We start from the raw sequence: 15723 nt of genomic DNA on the forward strand, positions 1-15723 counted from the left end.
ATTAGCATTGCTCCACGTAATTCATAAGATGTTCGTATGAAATTGTTAAGAAAATTGTACTCCATTAGATTGTCTTATGAAAGCCAATAATCAATGCGTTTGATAACCAAAAAGAGTTTCTTATGAAATTATATCTGTGTACGTAATGAGTGTTATTTCATAAGTCTGTTGTGAAATGTTATAAGATTCTCGAATGAAGAACAAAATACTTCTTATGTCGTTGTTCCATAAGAAAAACTTATGTATCTCATACGTTCCGTTTCCTCAGTGTACAAGAATAGGTGGGCTGCTGCACTCTCTACTCTGCCACTGATGCCGCGTTCTCTCGATCTCTCTGTCTCGTTCGCTCGCTCGTTCTATATTGCTTTTGACCCTAATATGAAATACTAGTTTGCTTTGGTTCGACCTCGATTGACACACTCTTCGGCACTCGCTTCTTGCTCACACTCGCGAAGCAAAATATTCTGACAAAAAAAAACTGAGAAATTGACATTACAACAACGTTACCTACAAACGGATTTGTCGCGCTTCTTAAACTAATTGTTACGTACTCTTTTTTTCTTCCTAGCGATGGGAACTTATTCTCAGCAGTTTGTGTTTCATTGTGTTTACGAATTACCTAAATACGGCTCTGGCGTATGGTAACGAAACATAAAGGTGGTGGTTTCTCGAGATTCGGTGGAAATGATTTCGATTCGGAAGAAATGGAATGCTAAATGCAATGATGGCTATTCAATAAACCTAATCTTCTTTTTTTTTTTTGCTCGCTTACTTTCTTTTTCGCTGCTAGTATTTATCTAGTTTTTTTTTTTTATTTCAGCGAATTTTCTTCTATTTAGTATTCTTAAATTTTTTGTTCCATTCTAACGCAGCACCATTTCGCTGTTCCGCTTTGTTTTACTGATTTTTTGGTTTTTCGTCTTACACACTACCTCAATTTATTTCTTTTTCAGCTCACACACACGCGCGACTTCTCTCAGTGTCTAGTGATTTGGAATTTATTTAAAAAGTTTCGACAATAATTTAATGAATAACAAATTGATTTTATGATAAAACCAATAACAATAACCTTTTCCATATGGCTACGAAACGATGATGTGTGGAGCCGAAAATAGAACAGCTATGGTTGCTACTATTGTGAAAAACGTGAAAATTATAAGGCACAATCTATCAACTACCATTGCTGCGAATTTCCAATCTTTCGCGACATCGCTGTCCTCGTCCTCCTTCCGTATCTAAAAATAGAACAGAAACAAGAAAGAGAATGAGAGGGGTGTTCGGAATTAGTAGCTCCTAGCTGCTCCCAGTGCAAATGGGATTAGTTCAAGTTTATTGCTGGTGGCCGGGCTGGACGGAAATGCTGGAATCGTAATTCACCCACCGTAGAGCAAAAACTATTGTGCCGCTTGTTGTTTCCTTGGCGAGGTGGGCGTTCAAACGGAGATGATGGCACTATGGGCTCTGTTTCCATATAGTCTGCTGGCCAAAAATGTTGTTGCTGTTCTAAGTAATGTTTTCTTTTTGAAGTAGAATCCAATAAATAAACAAAAACTAACGAACCAAAAAGAAATATCAGAACTACTCTTGTTTTTAGCCACCTGATCCCCCACAGTGCATGCTGATGACGAAGATGATGATGGGGAACGGAGACGACCATTGTGAAAGGCTCTTGATAAAGAGGATGCCGTTTGTTGGAGTGTGGAAGAGGCACAAACAACGCACTCAATTCAATTGCCCAAGGGTAGTTGGTACACGTGTAATTGTCCACGGAAGGAGGCTGTTTGTGCGGTGTTGTTATCGTTATTAGTGGTGTGGGAGCGAAAGGCGGAGCGTAGGCTTCTCCAGTTACGTAAGTTAAGGTAGTGTTGGTTTGGAAATGTTGAATTTCGTTTGAGAGATGTAGATGCATTGCGAAACTTTCTTCCATGTGGAATTCTTGATAATGTAATGAATTAGTGAACTTTACTTTAGTCTATCAAGCAGGATGCTTTTTGTAAACATGCAAACTAATACCGTATGCGTATCGTAAATATATAGTAAGAGTACCATCCCAGGAAAACACTATGGCAAACGAATACCGTAGCATGGTGTTAAAATGAAATGTTGAATTAATTTGTGTGCATCTGAAATTACTTCCACATAGAGAGGTTTAAACCACAGGACTGAAACGGCTGTCATCCACGAACAAATGCGTATTACTTTATCCAGCTTCGCAATAATTGCTAGATAATTTAGCCACATTTTATTAGACAAAATTATCAATAGAACTATGTTTTTCTCTAGCGATAATTGTCACTTCCGCGCACGGGAATCTTGACGAAACAAACGGTTCTTCAAATTATAATAATCTTCGAGGATCCAATTCTGGCTAATTATGTGACGGATTTTTTTTGAAAGATGTGTGTAGGGGAAAAGCACGAATTTTCGACCGATCCATACGAAAGACCGATCGATACACACTAAGCTCTTACGGTGCATTTCACCGTAATCTCAACAGCTGAACAGTTCGGTGAAATAAAACACCGTAACTTCATCGGAATTTAACGGATTCCGGTGATTTTTCACCGAATACTGTAAAAATTTACCGTACTCCGTTAATTTATTTTACCGAACTGTTCAGCTGTTGAGATTTCACAGGAATCCGTAATAGTAGTTTACGGAACAAGTTGCAGAATGATGATTTTTACAGCACGAGTGGTAAATTTATCCTACGAGGCTTGCCGGGCAGGATAATTGCGACGAGTGCTGTAAAAATCGAGTTCTGCAACGAGTTACGTACAACTTTTTTTGCAATTTCGTCGAAGACCACTTGAGAGCATCAGAAATTATATCGGAATGCACTCACCATTATTTTACAATTTGTGAAAACTCAAACAATTGCGTAATGAGAAAGCGTTGCGTAATGAATCATTACAGCACTGATTTCAGTTGCGTAATGACTATTCTCGCTCTGCATACTTCAGTGCAGGAGAGTAGGCCGTTTTATGACAGATTGGCGTGATGAAAAACAGCTTATTACGATGACAAATTGCAAAAAAAATTTAAGTGTGTACAAAAGTCTATTTTTAGTTTTGGCGAAACTTTGATAATGGGTACGTGAACACATGAAAATAGACAATCAAACTACTGTCTGTCATCATTGCAATTGAAACTTGATTGGATAATGTCACTAGAGAACGTGTATTAGACTTTGTTCAAAAAAATTATAGAAACATTCACCTACAAAAGTTTTTTCAGTTCAAACATACATGACAAATACCCTTATAAGTCTGCATGAATTAATGTAAAATGACATTTGTTAATAACACAAAATATATTAATTGATATTCACGTTTCGTCATTGAATTCAACACAAATCAAATGTTTTTTGTTAATATAAACAGGAATATTTTGAATAGAACCGGTCGATTTACTTAGAGCAAATAGGGCGATAGGCATTATATGGAAATGTCTAACTTCGATTACAAAAATGGTCCCAATTTTTGAAAATGATTATCGCTAAGAGATTTGAGGCCACATTCATGTTCTACTATAAGCGAAGAACTCATTCAAATTTCATCAGATAACACAGCGTAACAAAAATGACATGTTTGCGTGTCTCAAGGATCAAATTATGTGTCTCTAGTAGATTTGGGGTTACTGAATCTGATGCCATTCTCAGAAATGTTCCAGCACGTCACAATTTTTAACTAAAGGTCGCCAAAGTTGCATAAAACACTGGTTTTATTGTTGTTTACATAAAATTTAAGGTATAATTTATCAAACTTTTTTGTGATCTTATCCACCAAGCATGCATAATAGGACTCAAACTTTCATTTTAGATGTAATTTGGTTGAAATTGCCCGATTAAATTTGGATTGAACCAATTTTTTCAACATGGTTACTGTCTCCATGCAAAATTCTTCGTTTCTCTTATATGAGAAAATACAATTCTTTTTTAAATCACCAAAAAATAAATTTTCCGCATCGAAAGTATTGTAAACTGTGTTGATAAGTATTGTTATAAACGTAAAGTTTAAATTCTGTGGCAAATTAAGCAAATAAATTACCTTACAAGCTGGCAAACTTGCATGCAAGTTGGCGGAAATAGTCAATTTTGGCATTTTCAACAGCAAATATCTAAAAAACTAGACGTGCTATGATATTTTTGAAAACGGCAATGGATTCAGCAACCCTTAATTGAGTGTATAGCGGTATTTTGGTGCTTGAGACAAAAACGTGTTCCGCAGTGTAATGATCGTAGCATATATTTTTTGTAAGGGTTCATAATATGCTGAAATCTCATGGATTTTTTATATTAGAATATAAAGCTTCAAATGTAATCGGTCCAATGAAAATAGTTTTAACATGAAGTATCATACTAATACTCTATACTTTTGCATTCGCTTTGCTCAACTGATTAATAGAAATTATGTTATTTCGTTCAGTATGTTGTGACTCACAACTTGTGAGTCCCCTATTATCAAAGCTACCCGCATCATTAAAGTTATCCCGTTTTACGGTGGTTGAAAATGAGTGCTTCTCCCCTACTGCATTTTATAATTTTTGCTCATTCCAAAATTGTAGATCATGTTTTTGAGTAATTGCTAGAGGAGTAGTAAGTACTTTTTATTCATTGTCATACACGAAATTAGTAAATGTTTAGTCAACTAGTCTGAGTAGTCTCAGTTATTTAAACGAATTTGTCCACCGGGTAACCGATACGAGCGTTAGCGTAGTTACGGTATACAGGTCGGACTCGATTATCCGGAGTATCGATTTTTTCCTTCCAGATAATCGAATCCTCCGGATAATCGAATCACTAAAAGAAAAATTAAAATCTGCGATAAAAGAACTAAAATATTATCTTTTTTTTGTTGTTTTATTTACATGATGCAGTGGCGTAGTCAGAAATGATTTTTAGGAACATTAGAGATCTTGAGAAGAAACATCAACTTTTGACCGGCATACACAAATAATTCCTATTCCCATTCCAAACAAACTATTACTGCCAAAACATTCAAATGCAAATTGAAAACTAAACTATCTCAAAACTATGCATAAAAACTGAAAAACAAGAATATCAAAAAATATATTCCGGATAATCGAGTCTAAAATTCCGGATTATCGAATCCCGGATAATCGAGTCCGACCTGTACTTCGTAAATTCGATACTAGCTACATTCATGTTTAATATTTGATAGTCTCATATATACTGCTTTCGGGAACAAGGCTTGGGAGTTAATCCTGATATACTATGAAACAAGAATACCAAAACCATGAATATCGCTAACCCCGGGCACGCTCATCTTTATCCTAACTTCGGATTGGGGAAGGATATTTTGATGTAGCATTTACTTAACGAGAGGCCTCCGACTCAGTGACACCCTCATAAGTGCTACGGAGTTGTGGTTGGGGAAAGTAGTAGGTCGGGATTCGCCTGAAATGCTGGTGAAAGACACTGAGCATCTGATATTTGATTGCCTATCTTGCGATACGCACACCAGTCTTAATACCAGCGAATGCGGTTCGCTCGTCCCACAAGAGGTCCCGAATATTGACGATGTCTCCGTATTCGGTGAGAAATTCGGCGATCTCGTCATTCGAGATTTTATTCGAGAGATCGAACAAACGCACCTCCACTGCTCCGTCCTCCATCAAGATCCGAAGTTTGTAGGCCTTGCCATCAAACACGAATTCGTGCTTGTTGTCGTGTCGACGCACGATGTCCTCGGCGAGTTCGAGGTTGTTCACCTCCACGAAGGTGCAGCCTAGCCGCCTGCTTGGCTGGAGAAGAAGAACACTTTCTCGCGTGAGACCGAGTTCTTTCCCGATGAATTTATGAATTTCATCATGGGAAAGTTGTCTCGGAAATTGCGAGTAATCTACGCGAAAAGTATTTTCGCGGCGCGGCATCGCGGAACACGGCGACGCGATTTATTGTTCGATACTTGTGACGGCGATGTTTGAAATCGACAAAAACGTAGGGATAGTTCGTGAACGACTTCCGAAATTCGCTCTGCTCGAGAATATCGACTGATCGGCTCGGAAGTTGAGCGCTAACTGATCTAATGACCAAACACTATTGACGGACCTCGCGATACTTTTTCGTAACCATACAAAACGAAACAAAACACGATTGATCACGGTTCCGTCTCCCGCTCCCCATAGAAACAAGCAACAGAATGACGAAACACTACTCCCGGCGCGGACATCTTGATTCCGTTATCGCGAACGATACACAACATGCCAAAAAAAAAACACCACATTTCTTTCCGACAACAGGTATACCACTCATCCACGTTTCAAACAGAATTATTCATCAAAAATATCTTGCTAACGATTTTAGTTATAATTAGCCATAACTTTTTTTTTCATCCAAATCAAAAATTGACAAGCGCGAGAAAAAAATAGCTGCAATATTTTTTTAAACGTTCGTTCGCGGTCGCCGCTTGCTGCGATCTTCTTTGCTGGGTAACCGATACAAGGGCCAAAAACCAATTTCATAGATGATGTTTTGTCAAATATGACCATAAAGAGTGGAGGTATCACTATTTTCAGGTGATTTTTCGAAAATATAGTTTTCACAGGATGTTATTTTGGGATCGATCATTATTAGCCACTTTGCACATTTTGACAACGAGAGATTCTGTGAAATACATACCAAACCCTATAATTCAATCCTAGTAACGCTGTTAACTGATGATATTCATAAAATTTATAGGTCATAATTTTTTTTTTTTTAATTTATCACCTCACAAATTTTAAAAACCGATAGTAAATGCGGTTAAAATTGATAACGATATAAAACATAAATTTATCCAGATTTTCTAAACATCATCAAATATTTTAATCTCAGTCTTGATTTAGGTATCAAATAATCAAAGCTAAAGGTTCAACTCTTCGCTAGACTTGTAGATTAGGGCGGTTGAAAATATAAAAAGTTTGAAAATCCAATCTCCCACATCATCCTTGCCATAAAAATAGTGTTCTGTGAAATTTTCAGCTTTTTCGGTGATGATTTTCAGGTGGCCCAAAGACAAAGTAGGTTCATATAGAAATTATTGTGGAGACATTTTGAAAAATATGATCCATACACGTTGGAACCGGAATGTAGACACAAACTTATTATGTCTTAGTGAAAACTCGTTCTTCCAACCATATTCAGGAAATTTGCTGAAGAGAGAAATTCGTTCCAACGGATGGAGAAGAACATATTCATGAATTTGTTTGCTAAACAAAATTAGCTCAAAAACGATTTGTTTCTTTAGCAACATCCTTAATTAAACTTTAAAGACTGAGATTTTTCTTAGAAATGATAAGTTTCTTCTTACATTAGGGGCCGTCCATAGCATTTTTCTACTGATTTTTTACACCCCCTCTCCCCTTCCCAGTGAACCACGTATCGTATAAGAATGTGCATCCAAAATCACATATTCGTACGTCCAAAATCAGAATCGCACAAGATGCTATATTAAGCGCTATCAATGTCAACACAAGTTGTATATAAATCCCCACTACGATTCATAAACGACAATCTGTGTTGACAACAAAACATGTCGTAAATAGTGCAACATAGAATCGCGTTAAGTTGTAAAAACTGACAGATCATATATCAATCCAGAAAGCATCGTATGAAATCGCAATAACTTAGCAAAAATTGCCACCCAAACTTGGTATCTGCTGACGATGGGTCTCAAAGAACAACACAGTATGTATCGCTGTACATGAAACATGTGTTGATATTGGCAAGTAATAACCTATTCATCATGAAACCCTGGGTTCTTCAGTGATAAGTAGGGACAATGGAAATTCGCGGCAAAATTCTTGAAGTTTCGCGGGTGACCAAGACGAGAATACTAAAATTTCGCGGCTTTGTCGCAGTCCCATAGTTTTGGCCATATTTTACACAAAAATATATTTAAACAGCAAAAATAACCATTATAGAATAGATGTATCAGTTCTGGACATAAATGTTTAATTGTTTTTAAATTCTCAATCATTTTGTGAATTCAAGAATTTGCTATCAATAATATCTTGATATTAAAACATTTAACAATATACAAATTGTGAAAGTTTTCCAGAATACACAAAGCATCATATAAGTAATCATAGCCATAACTGGTATACTTTCTCAATGTAAAATTGCGTGAAATCTATGACAAAAGGTCGAAAGGCAAAGACAAAGAAGATTGAAAGGCAAAAGTTCAAAAATCTAACATCTACCGAAAGCTAAACATTACATATATTTTGCAATTGGATTAAATGGATAAATTGATGTGAAGTTTTGCGAAAAAGTTACACGAATTCAGGTTAACTTCTGCGTTCATGGGTCCTCTCATGGCGTAGTGGTAACGCGCCCTAACTAGAGATCAGGGAGTCGTGAGTTCGATTCTCACTGAGAAGACGTGTAACTTTTTCGCAAAACTTCACATCAATTTGTCCATTTAATCCAATTGCAAAATATATGTAATGTTTAGCTTTAGGTAGTTGTTAAACTTCCACTCGGCTGGCTAGCCGTATACCACGATTCATAATTAAAAACAAGTATTCAAAAATCTGTTGTCATTTCGACGTTTCATAAATTAACACCATATTGACAATGCAAATTTAAAGCAAAGCCAACAATCCAGAAGGATGTCTAAATTCAAGAAATTTCGATGAAATCTCAACTCTAAATTGAATAACTTATTTCAAAAGCAAAAAATTGTAATTTTCTGCGATTATCATATAAATTCTTCAAACTTAGCTAATTTCGCGGCATTTCGTGAGATTCTCTAATTTTCGCGTCGAAGGCTGAATTTCGCGGATTTCGCCGCTTCCACGAAATTGCGAATTTCCATTGTCGCTAGTGATAAGGTATCCGATTCCTAATCCAAAGGTCCTGCGTTCGAGGCTTGGTGGGAACTTTAATTTTTATTTTCATCCTAATTTTTTAGCATCGTATATCTGATCGCAGAAAGTGTGAAAAAGTCGTTCCAAGAACGCATATAGCCTCCACTTTGGTAGGTATATAGCCTTTTCATGCATTCTATACGATCGAATTGATTCATATAGAATGATGTGCAAGTCGGACTCGAATATCCGGAGTATCGATTTTTTTTCACTCCGGATAATCGAATCACTAAGAAAAAAAATTGTTATCTTCGATAAAAGAACTTACATATTATCTTTTTTCGTTATTTTATTTATATGATGCGGTTGTGTAGCTAGAAGTTTTTTCTAGGAACAGTAGGGGTCATTACAAGAAAAAAAATTGTTTGACCAGCGTACAGAAAAAAACACTTTTTCAAACCCTCCTTTTCTTAAATACCGTTTTGATTCATATTACGGACATTTAAGGCCTCAGTGAAGTATAACTCACAAAAAAGCATGTAAAATAAATCACTTAGTATGATTCCTTCGCGTTATCGAACCTTCAAACCCCTTAACTTCAGAATGGTGCATGAAGATTTCGATTCCGAAACATGAATAATTTTTAATAAATAGAAATGTGTGGACTTTACATGATTCTTATTCCGGACGCTTCCTTACTTTTGCCTCACATTCCGGACACTTCGATTCTAATTCCGGACAGGTCAAACAAATCATAAATAGAAAAGTCAAAACATCAAATGAAATAGGAAGTTGGGCATTGTACATTTTCATAGATATCTATGGAAAATGCTTGTTAAAACGAGCCTTGAAAGTGAGAACTTTTGAACGGCAAAAATTGAAACATTTCGTGTGAAATGTTTCCCATACAAAGTAGAGTGTCCGGAATTTGAAGCTGTCCGTAGTATGAATCAAAACGGTACGTTCTAAACTGCAAAACAATTCATATTTTATATTGCAATGCCAAATAATCTCAGATTTATGCATAAAAATTGAAGAACAAGAACATCAAAAAATAAATTCCGGATAATCGAATCCCGGATAATCGAGTCCCCGGATAATCGAGTCTCCGGATAATCGAGTCCGACCTGTACCGTTTTGATTCATATTACGGACAGCTTCAAATTCCGGACACTCTACTTTGTATGGGAAACATTTCACGTGAAATGTTTCAATTTTTGGTGTTCAAAAGTTCTCAATTTCAAGGCTCGTTTTAGTAAACTTTTTCCAAAAATATCTTTGAAAATTTATAATGCCCAACTACCTTAGATGTCTCTTTGGTGGTTTAACAATTTCGATTGATGATTTGACTGTTCCATTAATGATTATCATGAGCTGTCCGGAATTCGATTCAAAGTGTCCGGAATATGAGGCAAAAGTGAGGAAGCGTCCGGAATAAGAATCATGAAAAGGCACACATTTTGATTTATTTAAAATTATTGAAGTTGCGGAAGCGTATTCTTCACCCACCGTTCGAAAGTAAAGGGCTTCCGACGCTCGATAGCGCTAAGGAATCATACAGAATGATTTATTTTGTATGCTCTTTGCTGGATTATATTTCCCTGAGTCCTTAAGTGTCCGTAATATGAATCAAAACGGTATAACAAAAGTTATACCAAGCAAAATGTTGACTGGGTCATCTTATCATGCCAAGATTTTCTAAATAATTTTCATAATGTTTCTAAGAGCATTCATTATGATGTCCAATAATCAACAGAGCATGTTTCGCTCGTCATAAGTAATTTTGAAGTGTGATTTCCATCCGTTTTCTTTGAACTAGGCAAGTGAAGCGAGTATTCTTGCTTAGATGATATGCCTGGACTGGGTGGATCATACATTCGAGAGTTATGTAATGAGACTCGCCAGTTATGATAAAACGAGATCAGAGCAGTTTTTACTACTAGCAAAATCCGACTTCATCCTCGACACGGCAAAACTCATCGTACAAAGTAATGGAATTATCGTGCTGGACTTCTTACGTATTTTTTTTCTCATCCACCGGCTCCTAATTCAAACGGAAGTAACGTGATACATGGGAGCCGGTTGAACGTGGCTGCAGAATAGTAGGGGAACGAGGTGTGAAATGAGCCGTCGGGATATAACACGTCACTTCAATATTTCCCAATTGAAGGTTAGGTTAAACTTGATCATTTCAAACGATATCTCTATCAATTCTTATAACTTTTATGGAAAAAAACATTTCCCATTTTCCGCAACAAAAATTGCAAACGAAAACCTTTGGATTGAAGACGTGGGAAAAATGCGCCATACTCAATGGTCACTCAGAATCCATTGATGAAATTGATATTTTTCCGTAAAAAACTCTTACTTCATCGAAACATAGAACTGCATACTATCTGCTACATCTATCTATGTATATAAATAAAAATGGAATGGTGTTTGTATGTCACGAAATGGCTTCCGAACGGGTCATGGGATTTGAATGATTATATTCCCGTTTTGTTCGTCAAGTGTTGCGACGTGTTCGTGTGTATAAAAATTCCAGGATATTAACCGGGAAAGTTGGAAAAACGAGCGTGAATGGAACTGTCATTTTGTATAGGACGATTTACAGCGTTTTTGAACAGCCTACTTGATGGCAAGACGAAGTTTGCCGGGACCACTAGTACATAATAATTTGGAAAATAACTTAATTCTGCCAAAGAAAACCCATTTGGACCATTGACTATGGTTTCATTTTTTTTAAATTTAAATTATTAGATAATGACTGTTGTTAGTAATTGTAAGTGTATACACAATTATAATTATGCGACTTTCTTGTCGACCCGAATTGAATATGTAACGTTTTTGACAAAGTTCACAGCTTAAATCGAGTTTTTTTTTTCTTAAGGGGCCATATTACTCCGTCTTCCCTTGTCGGACGCAGCAGCACGGCAAAGGATTTATTTTTTTGCGAGCCGGCTGGGTTTATCGTTACTTTCTGGCACCATCATTCTGTGTTTTATCTACTCCCAACCGGAAAATGGATTTCCTTCTGGAAATGAGGATGGTTTTTCTGCGCATCATCGAGTAGTGGGATGACCGGTTGCATCATCATCGTTTTAATGGTTTGCCGGGAAGCGGTAGCAAAGTAAATGCGTTTTTACGACGCCTCTTCGGGAGCAACAAAGTTTGAACAACAATTTAACTTCGATACAAACGGAAATCGAAATTGGAGCAAAGATCATTGCAGAGTGAGGGCTTGATAGCCATTGTAGAAAAGTGCTATCGTTTGCTTCGTTTCGGTTCTGTTGTTTCAATGAGGGAGGATGGTGGGAAATGTACCTGTAGAAGCAAAAGCTGAAACAAACTACATATCTATGTATGTACATTTAACATTCTTAAGTCTTATTATAGAATTAATTCTACTGACACAATTATATTTTTTAAGAAATTTTCAAAGCATATATTTCCAAATAGTTTAAAGGGAGCTAATGTATGTCCATTTCCCATTCAAGTTATAATTTGGTGGGAGCATTTTACTCAAACAAAGTGCTAGACCAAGCAAAAGTTTCTCACTTTATCCGTTCTAATGATGGAAACCGCAAACACATCTCATCAGACTTGGAGCCATTGCCGTTCTCACGACCAAACATCCACCAAACAGAAGAGTGACTTTACCGAAACTTCATTGCCGTTCCATTTCCGCATCCTTTCTCCTTGGGTGGGGGTGTCTGATCTGGCCAAAAAGAGACCAATACGGGAGTTTTTTTTCTGGCTTCTATTAATTCCGTTGCCATCTCTTGACCTTAATTAGCGCTAGAATAAACACTTGCGAAACTGAGACTCTATCGATGGCACTGGTTGTTTGGGCAAGGATTTGTGCCGGCAAACAGAGAGCAAGCTGTTTGCCAAGCTACTGGCAGTGTGCAGCGTCTCGATTAAGCGTCCGGACAGGATTAGGGCGAGGCAGCTGCTCAATGCTTGCCTTGGTGGTTGTCTTCCGGTTCGTCGTCCGGGTATCGTTCCGTCCCGAACCGCACAGTGGGCCAAAGCTCACCAAAAGTTAAAAATTGAAGTTATCTGATACTTTTTTCTGGCTTGCTTTGGTATTAAAAATGAAGTTCCCAAAGTTTAAGACCGATAGGGGCATATTTCATATATGGGGTTTACATCGTGTAAATCAATTCAAAATCAACCTTGATTCAAAAAACTGTTTCTGTACTGTATCTCAACCGGTCTCATTCGATACGTCGATATATCATTTTTTTTGTTTCAGCAACAATTGCTTTCTAAAATCATGTTTTGTCAATAAGTTAAGAATTATTTAACGCATTGAGAGTGTATGCTTTTTCGCTCAATAAAAGTAAAGAAATTTCTTGACCGAACTGGTCAAGAAATTTTTCACAGAGAGCTCCATTTTAAATGATATTTCTTTTCAATCGCGTACTGCGATCAAAGAAAACTGGTTTGCTTGAGTATTTCTGGCAAGAAATTTCCCACGCATTGAGGTAGGCAATCATTCCTTATCAATAGCATATGGCTAGTTTGAATTTGAACCTTTGGCTAAAAGTTGTATGGAGTGCGGCCACTGTGCGACCGGTGGGATTAAATCAATTTAATGAAAAACGAAGCAATTAGTGTGAATTATTGAATCGCACGAACCGACCGGCAGAAGTGCTGCGAGCTAATGAAAAGAATCTCAAGCAGACCCAATGAATGAATAGTGTCTTGAATAATAAACATGCCCTTTGTCAGCGTTCTTTTCGGATGAATCTTTGGTCATTGGAGATTGAATCAACGAAAAGAAAACGGAAAAATATTGCCTTGAGCTGCACAAGAAATAAAATGCGGTAATATATATTTTCCTGTAATTCAGTCTCTGCTAACCAATGTGACCGGTCATGGAATATGATATTTTAGTTAATTGTTTCCAACTTGATACAAAAGGTAATGTTAAACTGCAAGGCTCAGTTATATCTAAACCATTGAGATAAACTTTCTGTTTTGTATGGGAAGCGTTTCAAACGAAATGTTTCATTTTTTCTGTTCAAAAGTTCGCATTATCAAGGCTCATTTTGATAAGCATTTTCCATAGATAATGTATGAAAATTTAAAATGCCCAACTTCTCTTTTGTGGCTGGACAATTTAAATTGTTGATTCGACTCTTCTATTTATGATTTTCATGAGCTGTCCGAAATTCAAAACAAAGTGTCCGGAAAATGAGGCAAAAGTACGGCAGCGTCCGGAATAAGAATCGTGCAAAGCCCACACATTTCTATTTACCGTTTTGATTCATATTACGGACACTTAAGGCCTCAGGGAAGTATAACACAGCATAAAGCATACAAAATTAAACATTCTGTATGATTCCTCAGCGTTATCGAGCACCGGAAACCCTTAACTTTCGAATGGTGGGTAAAGAATACGTTTTCGCAACTTGAATAATTTTAAATAAATCGAAATGTATGGCCTTTCGATGCTTCTTATTCCGGACGCTTCCTCACTTTTGCCTCATATTGCGGACACTTTGATTCGAATTCCGGACACCTCATGAACATCATTAATGAAAAAGTTAAATTATCAATTGAAATCGTTAAACCACTAAAGAGACGTCTAAGGCAGTTGGGCAATATAAATTTGCACAGATATTATTGGAAATAGATTATTAAAACGAACCTCGAAAAACGGAAAAAAATGAAACATTTCGTGTGAAATGTTTCCCATAAAAATTAGAGTGTCCGGAATTAGAAGCTGTCCGTAATATGTATCAAAACGGTATTTAAAATTATCCATGTTAGGGAATCACAATCTTAACCACCATTTGAAAGTTAAGAGTTTTCAAGGCTCAATAACGCAGAGGAATCATAGAGAATGATTTACTTTCTTTGCTTTCTGATGAGCTATACTTCACTGAGGTCTCAAGTGTCCGTAATATTAATCAAAACGGTATACCGTTTTGATTCATGTTGCCTCATATTCCGAACACTTCGATTCGTACTCCGGACAGCTCATGAAAATCATTAATAGAGGCGTCTAAGGTCTAAGGCATCATAATTTTTTATACATACATTTATGAAAAATGTTGACTAAAACTAGTCTTGAAAATGAGAACATTTGAACGACAAAAATTGAAACATGTCGCATGAACTGTTTCCCATACAAAGTAGAATGTCCGGCATTTGAAGCTGTTCGTAATATGAGTCGTAACAAATGCCGAAAACAAAAGATTCGATGAATCCTTGGCGTTGTGTCTGAAAAATCATCAAAAGCTACCTTAAAAAGTAAAGGAAATGTTCTTACAGAAGAAGTTTGAGAAATTCTGGAGAAATGCCCGAAAAACTGAAATTTCAGGATGAGCTGATAAACGCATTCTCATTGAATACTTTCAATTATTCAAATTAAACTCCTGAAGAATCAATTGTGCTGCTTTTCCCCGAATGTCGTTTCTTCGAATGTCATTTCCAGGAATACCCCTTTTCTTGCATGCCATTTTGCCGGTCAACCCGTTTTCTCGAAAAGTGCAGTTCACAAACGTACAGGATATTCTTCAGTGACAGCATGATTAACTAGTATGAATCGATGAGCGGATGACGTCAAATATTTGTTATCACAATGAAATCTATATAACTAATTGATAACATAATGGATTATCAATGAGGAAAATTGGCTGTTTAACAAAACTTGTTATCAATCTGTTTTAAATGATAACACAATGACTTTTGTTATTACGTTTGTTATGTTGTCTGCTTATTCAATCAAATTAAAAAAAGTTTTCAAATGCTTGTTTTCGGGTAGAACAACGTGTTATCCTTTTGTTAGTCAACTTTGCTCGGAAAGGGTGCATATCACATTAAAAGGTCGTTCACCACCCTGAAATGTGTGAAGTCACGACATTTATGAGCATAGCATGGCAAAGACTGATTGTA

The 15723-nt window shown here is 36.6% G+C and overlaps 1 protein-coding gene across 2 annotated transcripts in view; it reads right to left on the minus strand.

Annotated features, from left to right (window-relative positions):
- Window positions 1–801: 801 nt before the first annotated feature.
- The window catches only part of LOC5567018 (neuronal acetylcholine receptor subunit alpha-7), a 414734-nt gene continuing 399812 nt past the window's right edge, over window positions 802–15723 (minus strand). For both annotated transcript variants that reach the window (XM_021847824.1, XM_001651358.2), the window contains exon 14: window positions 802–1235. In XM_021847824.1, coding sequence (XP_021703516.1) covers window positions 1083–1235 — 153 coding nt within the window. In that variant the 3' untranslated portion in view covers window positions 802–1082. The remainder of the gene's footprint in view (window positions 1236–15723) is intronic.

The sequence above is a fragment of the Aedes aegypti genome, chromosome 2, assembly GCF_002204515.2.
Source record: "Aedes aegypti strain LVP_AGWG chromosome 2, AaegL5.0 Primary Assembly, whole genome shotgun sequence".
Lineage (NCBI taxonomy): Eukaryota > Metazoa > Arthropoda > Insecta > Diptera > Culicidae > Aedes > Aedes aegypti.